Source organism: Lepus europaeus, chromosome 12 (genome assembly GCF_033115175.1).
Source record: "Lepus europaeus isolate LE1 chromosome 12, mLepTim1.pri, whole genome shotgun sequence".
NCBI lineage: Eukaryota > Metazoa > Chordata > Mammalia > Lagomorpha > Leporidae > Lepus > Lepus europaeus.
This window is the reverse complement of record NC_084838.1, coordinates 84,288,810-84,301,100: the sequence shown is the minus strand read 5'-3', so window position 1 is coordinate 84,301,100 and position 12,291 is coordinate 84,288,810. Positions and strand designations below refer to the sequence as shown.

The 12,291-nt window shown below is 44.8% G+C and overlaps 1 protein-coding gene across 3 annotated transcripts in view; it reads right to left on the bottom strand.

Moving 5' to 3' along the window:
- The window catches only part of VPS13A (vacuolar protein sorting 13 homolog A), a 254,299-nt gene extending 242,695 nt beyond the window's left edge, over positions 1-11,604 (bottom strand). For 2 of the 3 annotated variants that reach the window (XM_062208441.1, XM_062208442.1), the window contains exon 1: positions 11,385-11,603. In XM_062208441.1, coding sequence (XP_062064425.1) covers positions 11,385-11,484 — 100 coding nt within the window. In that variant the 5' untranslated portion in view covers positions 11,485-11,603. Of the gene's footprint in view, positions 1-11,384 lie in introns of all 3 variants that reach the window. The other variant, XM_062208443.1, reaches the window with a different exon arrangement.
- Positions 11,605-12,291: the final 687 nt, after the last annotated feature.

The following is a 12,291-nucleotide window of genomic DNA, read 5'->3' as shown; positions in this document are numbered from 1 at the left end:
CAGAAACCAATGAAATACAGAAAATAAAAAAAAAAACAGAAGTTGATTCTTTTTACAAATAAAATTGATAGGCTTATAGCCAAGTTAACTGTGGAAGAAAAAGATACAAATTATTAATGTAAGATATCAAAGAAGGACTATCACTATTCATCCCATGGACATTAACATAATAACATTAGAAAATAAAGGATTATAAACATTTCCACAAATTTTGTAACTTACAGGAATCTAACAATTCCTTGACAGATACATTGTACCAAAAGTCACAAAAGAAAAACAATTCAATAACTGAGTAAGTCAATAACTGAAAGCACCAGACCCAAATGGGTTCTCTGAAGTTGTACCAAACATTTAGGGAAAAGAATGATACTAATCCTTTCTAATTTCTGCCAGAAAACAGAAGCAGAAGGAACACTTTCTAACTCATTCGATGAGACCAGCATCATCCTAATAACAAAACAGCAAAGGAAAGAAATTACAAGTATCTTTCATGAACACATATGTAAAAATCCTCGATAAAATATGAGCAAATGTAAGCCCATAATGTAATGTAATTATACGCCACGAGCAAATAAAATTTATTCCAGATATGCAAGGTTAGTCTGACATTCAAACATCAACCAATGGGCAACATACAAGCTTAGTGGCTAAGATTGCCAGTTAATACACTCCCACTCTATATAGGAACACCTGGGTTCAATACCAGGCTCTGGCTCCTGATTCCAGCTTCCTGCTAATGCGGACAATGGGATGCAGTCTTGATGGCTCAAGTAAACCCTGCCACCCATATGAAAGACTTGGAAGAAGCTCCAGGCTCCTGGCTAAATTGGCTTATCTCCGGCTGTTGCAGGCACTTGGAGTTAACAGGTAGATGGAAGATCATTCTCTGTCTCTGTCTCTGTCTCTGTCTCTCCCTCTCTCTGTAATGCTGCCTCACAAATAAATAAATAAATCTTAAAAATAAAATAAAATAAATTCAAGAACTTTGTCCTGTCTGAAGCTTCATCTCCTTCTACCTATAAGACCCCTGATGTAACGGGGCATGCAATCAGTGGCCACTGAACATGACACTCTATTGTAAGAGAAAACCGAGACTAACATTTCAAACACATTATAAAACAGAGAGGGTACATTTGGCCTAGCAGTTAGGATGCCTGCATTCCACACTGAAATGCCTGGCTTCAAGTTCTAGCTCTGGTCCAGATTACAGATTTTGGCTAATGTGCACCCTGGGAGGCAGCACTTAATGCGTAGTTGGGGCCCTACCAACCACCTGGAAGACCTAGACTGGGTACCCAGGTTCCTGGCTTTGGGCCACTTAGCCCTGGCCATTGCAGCTATTTGGGGAATAAACCAACTGACATAACCTCTCTCTCTCTCACTCTCTTCCTTTCAAATAAGTAAGCAAAAACAGTAAAAAAAAAAAAAAACTTATAAAAATATATTTATTTTTATATTATGTGTGTGTGTAAAAGTAACAAGAGGCTGGCATTTAGCCTAGCCATTAATACACTCATATCCCAAATCAGAGGATCTGAGTTTGATTCTCAGCTCCAGCTCCTGACTCCAACATCCTGCTTAATGCAGTCAGAAGCAACAGTAATGACTCAAGTAACTGGGTTCCTGCCACCTATACAGGAGATTTGAACTATATTCCTGGATCTTAGACTCACGGCAGCCAGCCCCAATCATTGCAGGCATTTAGGGAGTGATCTAGTAGAGGATTCACATAAATTGAGCTTTTAATGCTATATAAAGATGTCAGGGATAACCAGAAACATTACAAATTTATCTAAGTACTACAATTTTAAAGAAAACAAAGAAGATGGGAGCAGCTGGTTCGAGTCCTGGCTGCTCCACTTCTGATCCAGCTTCCTGCTAATGTGCATGGGAAAGCAATGGAAGATGGCCCAAGTGCTAGGGCCCCTGCAAACCACTTGGGAGTGCTCGAAGAAGCACCTGGCTTTTGGCTTCCATCAGGTCCAGCTCTGGCCAATACAGCCTTCTGGGGAATGAACCAGTGAATGGAAGATTCTCCCTTTCTCCCTCTCTCCCTCTCTCCCTCTCTCTCCCTCTCTCTCTGTAACTTTGCCTTTTGAATAAAATAAATCTTTTTAAAAATGCTAGAAAATATGAGTACTTCCTGTTTTTCAAATGAAAACTCAGTCACACAAATCACCCTTACTTTTTGCCTCTGAATTTCTAATAATTTTTCCCTGACTTCTTAAAACACATTCAGCTGTGCATTGCAGTCCCTGGTATCATTTGTTTTAAATAAATAACAATGAAGTAATAAATAATAACATATATAACAATGCTTCTAAAGGAAAATGTATCCTTCCAAAGAACCATCTCACAAATTTTGAGCATCACCCATTGGTCCCACACAAATGCTAATTGATATTATTAGCACTAACAGTGAAATTAGCTGGAATAGTTAGAAGCATAACAAAAGCACACATTTATAACTACCAACAGTTCCTTCTGGAATCAAACTACAAAATAGTCCCTCATTTAAAAATTTTTCCTATGCAGCACCTAGTTTCCACTAACAAAATTTTCAAAGAATTTTTAGAAACCTTCTAATTTATCAAAAAGTAATACCTTTGAATTCTCAAAGGATTTTAAAAATACTCCAGTTAATAGTTTCATTTACCAAAAATAACCAATTTCTATACATAAAACACCAACACACTACTATAAAAATTATTTAACCAAGACACAAGTTAAAGAATCACACTACCTGATTTCTAGATTTACTACAAAGCCAATTATAAAGACAGTGTAGTATTGGTGCAAGGATGGATACACCAATCTTTGGAACAAAATACAATCCAAAAATAAATCTATACAATGTAAGTTTTTTTTTGTTTTTGTTTTTTACAAAAGTGCAAAGATAACTCAGCTGACAAAAGATAGTCTCCAGCAGATGGTGGTGAACAACTAATCATTTGCATCCACACACAAATGAACCTCAACCTTCAGCCACTTGAAAAATAATACATTTTATGCAAAAATAGATTGGAAGCCTAAACATAAAACTATCAAACTTCTAGGAGAAAACACAGAACATCTTTGTGATTTGAGGTTAGGCAACAATTTCATAAACATGATACAAAAGCATGATTCACAGACTCACAGAGGAAATTTTTGATGAAAGTGATGCTATCAAAATGAAGATATTTGCTCTGCAAAAGAAAGACCAGGAACAGATCGGGAGAAAATATTTTCAAATATCTTATCTAACAAAGGACTTCTATCCACACTGTTTAAAGAACTCTCAACACTTAACCATAAGTAAATACTTAGGAAAAGGTTTTGTCAGTTTCTCAAAAAGTTATGCATAAACTTACCCCATGAGCCAGCACCGGGGACCAAGTTTCCAACACATGAACCCCTGCGGGACACACTGAGACCATATCCAAACCATAGCACATAGTTGCTCATAAAGTAACTTAAAGACCCCAAAGACTGGGGTAAGATGGCCTTACAGCAGTGGGAGGTTCTGAGTCATGCAGGGGAAAAATGGGTAATTAGTTAGCAGATGGGATACAAGCCAGTGACGGAATCACAAGAAGTTCACACAGTGTGGCCCAGGAGTACCCCCACGCTGGGGGAGCAAAGAGGAGGGCGAAGTGGCGAATGTGCACCGAAGGAGTGACTCAGGGACCGAGGAGAGGGGCGCTGCCCCCAGTGAACCAGCTGAGAGGTATCGAGTCCACAGAGCTGCGAACAGTGGCAGACAGGGAAACTTGGCGAAGTGCACTGCGCTTGAAACTCCAAGAAGGAAGAAGGAGAAACTGTAGGGGAACGGGTGGAGAGGTTGGGCATGCCATGGTCCTTCTGTGTCTCAATGCCTCCAACCAACCAGACATACAGCCGGTGGGGAGAAATCATGTAGACTGTTTACATTTTCGAGTGTAAGCAGGGGACCACCGTGTCTGCCTCCTGCACACACACCCATCAATTGGGGGGGGGGGGACACCTCATAACATGCCCCACCCAGGAACAAGGATAACATTTCAGAATGATTTCCTCTCCACCAGGCAAGCTGCACAAGAAATAGTACTAAACAGTAAAAACCCAAGCTCGTCTCACACACCAGGAGAAGCGCTCCGGGCCCCAGTAGGCAGGGCGTGGTGCACCAAAGCCCTGGTACCTGCCTCCATCACAATCTAGAAGTAAGGAGGTGGAGCTGCAGGCTTCCATTTGCAATGCACAGACACAGCAGCTCATAGCACAGGGAAATCAAGTTAAAAATACAATCAACCAGAAGTCAACCAGAAATGCCAAACAATGGAAAAATCCTGAATAAGGAAGACTATGAATTCTCCAGAGGACCAATATAATTCCTCAATAATGAAGACTGAAGAAGGGGTAGAGGATATGCCAGAAAAGGAATTCAGAAAATTAACAGATTATTTAGAAACAATCAGAAACAAATTCATGATCTAAGTGAAAAGCACTCCCAAGAAAGATATATTAAAGAGAAGCCAGAATGAAATACTGGAAATGAAGAATTCAACAGACCAAATAAAAAATGCAGTGGAATCTCGTAGCAATGCAATAGATGAAACAGAAGAATGAATATCAGGATTAGTTGAAGACAAACTTCTAGAAATAATACAGTCAGACCAAATACAAGAAGAAATTAGAAACTTAAAAATCATGGTTGGAGAGTTACAAGATTCTGTCAAACAACCACACTTACGGATCCTAGGAATTCCGGGAGGTGTGGAATGAGAAGGGATTAAAAGGCCTTCTTAACAAAATAATAAAGGAGAATTTTCACAATTTGGAGAAAGAGACATCCAAGTACAAGAACTATATAGAACTCCCAGTAGGACCAGAAAAGAACTTGACCAAGACACAATGTAGCAAAACTCAGCTCAGTGAAACACAAAGAGCAGATCTTAAAATGTACAGGAGAGAAACAACAAATCACATTCAGAGGAAACCCAATTAGACTCACCCCAGACTTCTCATCGTAGACCCTACAGGCAAGAAGACAATGGCGAGACATATTCCAAGTCCCAAGAGAAAAAAAAAGTCAACCCAGAATATTTTACCCTGCAAAACTCTCATTTAAGAAAGAAGGAGAAATAAAGATCTTCCACAACAAGCAGAAATTGAAAGAATTTGTAACCACTTTCCCAACCTTACGTAAGATCTTCAAGGATGTGCTATACACAAAAACACAGAAACAAGAACATCACTACAATAGAAGATGAATGCAGAAAAGGACCCAGCAAAAGTACAAATGAAATCCAAAGTACAGAAACAGGACTATTTAAGGAAATGTGGCAGGGCAAAGATGATATTTAATAATAATCACACTGAATGTAAATAGTATCAACTCCCCATTTAAAAAGACACAGACTGGCTGAATGGCTTTAAAAAGTAAACCCATCTATTTGCTGCCTACAAGAAATACACCTTACCAACAAAGATGCAAACAAACTGAAAGTGAAAGGATGGAAAAAGATAATCCATGCCAACAGAAACCAAAAAAGAGCTGGTGTGGCCAACCTAATATCAGACAAAACAGACTTTAACACAAACACTATTAAAAGAGACAAAGAAGGACACTATATAATGATTAAAGGATCAATTCAACAGGAAGATGTGACTATTATAAATGTATATGCACCTAATTACAGGGTACCTGGCTATTTAAAAGATATGTTAAGGGATTCAAAGGGAGATATAGACTCTAATACAACAGTAATGGGGGACTTCAATACCTCCCTTTCAGCAATGGACAGATCAAACAGAAAATCAACAAGGAAACAACAGAGCTCATCGATACCATAGGCCAAACAGACCTAGCAGATATCTACAGAGCCTTCCACCACACAACCAGAGAGTACACATTTTCTTCTCCAGTGCATGGATCTTTCTCTAGGATTGACAATATGCTAGGCAGTAAAGTGAGTCTCAGCAAATTCAAAAAAATCGAAATCATACCATGCGTCTTCTCAGACCAATGCAATGAAGCTAGAAATTAACAACTCAAGAATCTCTACATCATATGCAAACACATTAAGAATGAACAACATGTTTCTGAAAGAACAATGGGTCAGAAGAAATCAAGAGAAATCAAAAAATTTCTGTAAACAAATGAAGATGGCAATACAACATACCAAAATTTGTGGGATACAGCAAAGGCAGTATTAAGAGGAAAGTTTATAGCAAATGGTGCCTACATCAAGAATGGAAATGCAGGGCCGGCACCATGGCTCACTTGGTTAATCCTCTGCCTGTGGCACCGGGTTCTAGTCCCAGTTGCTCCTCTTCCAGTCCAGCTCTCTGCTGTGGCCCAGGAAGGCAGTGGAGGATGGCCCAAGTGCTTGGGCCCATGCACCTGCTTGAGAGACCAGGAGGAAGCACCTGGCTCCTGGCTTCGGATCGGCACAGCGCCAGCCGTAGCAGCCATTTGGGGGGTGAACCAATGGAAGGAAGACCTTTCTCTCTGTCTCTCTCACTGTCTAACTCTATCTGTTAAAAAAAAAAAAAAAGAAGAAGAAGAAAGAAAAGAAAAGAAAATGCACCAAATAAATAGTCAATTGAAAGTAGATCTCCAGCGCGGTGCGCCGGCCACAGCACACCAGCCATGGTGGCCACTGGAGGGTGAACCAATGGCAAAGGAAGACATTCTGTCTCTCTCTCACTGTCCACTCTGTCAAAAAAAAAAAAAAAAAAAGTAGATCTCAGTAAAAAGGAATAATAGAGGGAGGAGGAAGTTTCTAACTGTAAAGCTGCAAAATGCCATCTTAATTGTTAAAGTGATCATATTAAGTGTTAAAGTTGGCCGGTGCCGTGGCTCACTAGGCTAATCCTCCACCTTGCGGCGCCGGCACACTGGGTTCTAGTCCCGGTTGGGGCGCCGGATTCTATCCCGGTTGCCCCTCTTCCAGGCCAGCTCTCTGCTATGGCCAGGGAGTGCAGTGGAGGATGGCCCAAGTGCTTGGGCCCTGCACCCCATGGGAGACTAGGAGAAGCACCTGGCTCCTGCCATCGGATCAGTGCAGTGCGCCGGTCGCAGCGCGCCAGTCGTGGCGGCCATTGGAGGGTGAACCAACGGCAAAGGAAGACCTTTCTCTCTGTCTCTCTCACTGTCCACTCTGCCTGTCAAAAAATAAAAAAATAAAAAGAAATAAAAAAATAAAAAAGTGTTAAAGTGAACATACAGACAGGATTAAGTGTTAAAGAGACCATATAAATAGCATCAAGTGCCTGGTACTAACAACAGACAGAATTAAAAAGGAGAGAATGTCCAACATGGGAAGCAGTCCACAGAGAAGACTCATAGAATGACAATCACTTTAAGTAACACTCTGACCTCAGAATCAGAGGCATTCGGATGTGGCTGAAAAGCCCACAAGAACAATGCAGGCATGGAAAGCCAAGACACTGGCAAAAATATCCTACATGAAGGATCTCTGTGAATGAGACCCCAGTAGAAAGAAGGGGCCATCAAAGAAGAATGTACTTTTCTCTGAAGGGAGGAGAGAACTTCTACTTTGCTTATGGCCTTGTCTAAATACTGAAAGAGTTTGTGGTCATAAAAGGCTTCCATAACCTTGGCAGCTGATAGCAAGAGCCTCTCGTGATCAGTGTCATCATAAATAAGAGTGTCTATTGTTAAATTAACAAATCACTGTACACTAGCTTCCCAAGTAGGACCTCTGTCCTATGAGAATTAACTGCAAAATTTGTTCTTAACAGTACCTTTTACATTGTGTGTATGTGTGTAAACTATTGAAATATTTACTTAGTATAGAGTTGGTCTTCTGTATATAATTAAAAATGAATACTAAAGAAGAATGGGATGGGAGAGGGAGTAGGGAATGGGATGGAGTGGGGGAGGGGGAGTGGGTATGGGGGGAAATCACTATATTGCTAAAGTTGTACCTATGAAAACTGTATTCATTAAACAAAAGCTTAAAAAAAAAAGACTCGCCGGCGCCGCGGCTCAACAGGCTAATCCTCCGCCTTGCGGCGCCGGCACACCGGGTTCTAGTCCCGGTTGGGGCACCGATCCTGTCCCGGTTGCCCCTCTTCCAGGCCAGCTCTCTGCTGTGGCTAGGGAGTGCAGTGGAGGATGGCCCAAGTCCTTGGGTCCTGCACCCCATGGGAGACCAGGAGAAGCACCAGGCTCCTGCCATCGGAACAGCGCGGTGCGCCGGCCGCAGCGCGCTACCGCGGCGGCCATTGGAGGGTGAACCAACGGCAAAAGGAAGACCTTTCTCTCTGTCTCTCTCTCTCACTGTCCACTCTGCCTGTCAAAAAAAATAAAAAATAAAAATAAAAAAAAAAAAAAAAAAAAAAAAAAAAAAACTCACTCAGTATTTACTCAGGAAAAATAACAATGTATGTTTACAGAACAACCCGCACACAAATGGTTAAATAGCACATTAAATACTGCCAAAAAGTGAAGTATCCTTCAACCAGCAACCATTTATAGAATGAACTACTATTTATAAATACAAGAATGAAATATTAATGATGAAACATATGGATGACTGCGAAAAACACATTTTTTAAAATTTATTATTAGAGAGAGAGATAGTCTTCCATCCACTGGTTCACTCCCCAAATGGCTGCAATGGCCAGAACTGAGCTGATCTGAAGCCAGGAGCTTCTTCTGGGTCTCCCACACAGGTGCAAGGGCCCAAGTACTTGAAGCCATCCTCTACTGCTTTCCCAGGGCATAGCAGAGAGCTGGACCAGAAGTAGAGCAGTTGGGACCCAAACCGGTGCCTATTTTGGATGCCAGTGCTGCCTGCCAGGGCTTTAACCCATTGTGCCACAGTGCTGGCCCCAAAACACATTTTTGTAAGAAATTAAATTATGGAGTCAGAGCTGTGGTGTAGTGGGTGAAGTCTCTGCCTGCAGTGCCAGCATTCCACATGGGTGCTGGTTCATGTCCCGGCAGCTCCTCTTCCGATCCAGCTCTCTTCTTAGGGCCTGGGGAAACAGTGGAAGATGCTCAAGTGCTTGGACCCCTGCCCCTGATCCTGTGTGGGTGATTTGGAAGCATCTCCTGACTTTCAAGGAGTGAATCAGCCAATGAAAGACCTTTCTGTCTTTCCCTCTGTCTCTAACTCTGCCTCTCAAATAAATAAAAAGAAATGAAATTAAGCAGCAGACCCAAAATACTACACAAAATATAGTTTTACTTATATGGCACTCTGGGAAAGATAAAATTATATGGATAGAAACAGATCAGGGATTGCCAGGATAAGGCATGTGGTAGGGTAAACTACAAATGCACAGCAGAGGGAATCCGAGGGCTTGATGGAACTTTTGTGTATCACTATGATGGCAGACACATGCCTTTTAGCATTTGTCAGGGCAGACAGAATCATGCACCACAAAAGTGAACTTTTAAAAAAATATTTATTTACTTATTTATTTGAAATGCATAGTGATGGAGAGAGGGAGACACAGAGATCTTTCATCCACTGATTCACTTCCCAAATGGCCACACCAACCATGGCTGGACCAGACAGAAGCCAGGACCTCCACTGGGGTCTCCTACCTGGGTGGTAGGAGCCCAAGCAGTTGGGCCACTTTCCATTGCTTTCCCATTAGCAGGAAGAGGAACTGGAAGCAGAGTAGTCAGGGCTTGAACAAGCACTCCAATACAGGATGCTGGCATTGCAAGTAGCAACTCAACCCACTGCATAAAAGCACAGGTTCCCACAAGAATGAATTGAACTGTCTGTAAATTAAAAAAATAATAATAAATCCATTGATAAATCACACGCTACACAAACCTCTACCTTACAGGTTGAAGCAATGTATACTATAAAACAAAGCACACCAGGTGTTTTTAGGCCTCCTCGAGGTAATTGGAGATGCTTTTCACTTTGCAGCTGAGAAGGTGCCTAAACAATCTACTAGTTTCTGGTACTAATCAGAGGGTAGTACTTATATCCAGTTTTTGTAGTTCCATAGTTTTTTTAATACCTAGTATTGTCTAGTATTTACATCCAGTTTTTTTTTTTTTTAGTCCAGTTTTTGTAGTTACTCTAATAGTAACAAGGTGGGCTTTTTTTGTATCCAACGAAATTATGTTTACATTATTTCATAATAGGATGGAAGTCTGTGCAGGTCCAAGAATAAATTATCTTAAGTATCTGTACTTGGGCTGGCATCTGTTCAACAGTTAAGATGCCACTTATGCTGTGCCCACATCCTATACAGTGGAATGCCTGGTTTGAGTCCCAGCTACTCAGCTTCTTATGATCCAGCTTCCTGCTAATGGGCACCCTGGGAAGCAGCAGGTGATGGCTGAAGTACCTGGGGTCCTGTCACCCACATGGAAGACCCCGACTGAGCTCCAAGCTCCTGGCTTCCACCTGGCCCATCATTCACGGTTGCGGGTATTCAGACAGTGAACCAGTGAGTGGGAGAGAGGTCTCTCTTCTCCTTCTCTTCTTTTCAAATAAAATTAAAAGAAACAGTTTTACTACATACATTAAGTCATGTCACAAAGGAGTCTAATTTCTAATGGCTGCCTAAAATAAATAAGGGTATAACATAATAACAGACGGGAGAACTAAAATGAGGCTGTAAGTAAGTTAGAGTACAATAGTCATCAGGTGTAAAGCAAAGCTCCAGTCCTTCGGCATCTAAGCAGCGTCAGGTGCATGGCCAGTCTTTTACAGGTCTGGGCTGCTATCCAGTGCACCTAGTTTTTCTGTTTTTTAGTTCAGTAATTCACTCTGACCCACAAAACTCCAAAAGCCTTGCCAACACGACACATTCCTGATTCAACTCGCGAGCTGCAAACGAGTTAATTCTGCACAGGAGTTTCGTTTTTGTTATCAGTCAAACTGCAGGAGCAACCCGGAGCCCAGATCCAGGTCCCGCGGCCGGAAGCCGGAGCACAGAACGCTCCGGTGCAGCCGTAAACTGAGGCTGGGGAAGGAAGTTACGAGGGCGTCTGCGGGCGCCGCGCCTTCACGTGCAGGGCAGCGTGCCGCCCTCCGTGGGCCCTCCGTCACAACCCAAGCGGGGAACTCACGGGGACGGGACCCAGCCCGGGTGCGAGTCGTCGCCGACCCCGGCCCAGCACAGCTGAAGCCCGACAGCGCGCAGCGAGGGGCTCGCACCTGAACTGCAGACCCACGGGGTCCACTGCGGGTCCCCTGGGGAAGGCAGACCTTTGCATCCCGACCCCTCCAAGACCCTCGCCGTCTCCCCCGCTCCAAAACCAGCGCCCCGGAAAGCCGGTCGGCTTTATGTAACTTGACCGGCGGCGGCGGGTGGCAGCCCCGGTTTGCCAGGAACCCGCAGCCCCAGAGACGGGGCCCGGCTCAGGTAGCCCGGGTCCGGTGGCAGGCGAGACTGAGGGGCGCTGGAGGTCTCGTTACCTTTCCAGATGCCCAGAGAGAGCTGGGACGAGTCCAGGTTCCCCACATAGTCCCCCAAGATCCGGTTCAACACGTCCACGACCACCGACTCGAACACCATTTTCTTCAGCCACGAAGGGTACGGCGGCCGCGTCCCCACCCCGCCCCCGCTCTCCCTGCGCCTTCGCTCGAGATCGCTCGGTCCACCGGCTCCCGGGCGGCCCCGGCTGTCGCACCACCGCCGGCCGGACGCGCAGCCAGAGCGCGAGCCCAGCGAGGGGCGGAGGCGGCCCCTCGCACCACGCGTGCGCACCTCGAGCTCGCGGGTGGGGGCGGAGCGGCGGCGCCACCGCCCACAGGGCGTGAGCGCGAGAGAGGCACAGTGCGGCTGCGCAGCCGCCGGTGTGGCGCGTGCCCCCTGCGGGCTGGGCCCTACCCCTCTTTCCCGTCGGCCCCGCCTCCCCCTCCCCATCGCCTGGCAACGCACGCGTGTTAGGAGCTGCAGGATTTTTGGAGCCCACCCCCACCCCCGCCCGCGGACCGGAGTCCAACCGGCCGCCGGGGGTCGAACGCGGCGGTTACAGCCGAGGGGAATGCCCTTCCCTTCTCCGGCTGGGGGCTGCTCAGGGGTGGGCCGATTTTACTGTTAGGCCAGAGGCTTCAGGAGCGGGTATCCCAGCCATTATTACTGGTCCGGAGGGTCCGGCCAGCCTGTGGGGAGCTGGACGCTACTAATGCCCCGCCTGGTCCTGGCCACCTGCCCTGACTTCCCGACCCGCAGATGTGGGGAGGGGGTGCGCGGCATAAAGAGCGAACTCGGGTGTGGCGTTCCACGCCCTTCCCTGCGTCCGCGTTTTTGGTCAAGTCATCCACCCGCAGCCGCCCTTCGGTCCAGCTTGGCACAGTTCCCGTCAGCCTCTGGTACTCA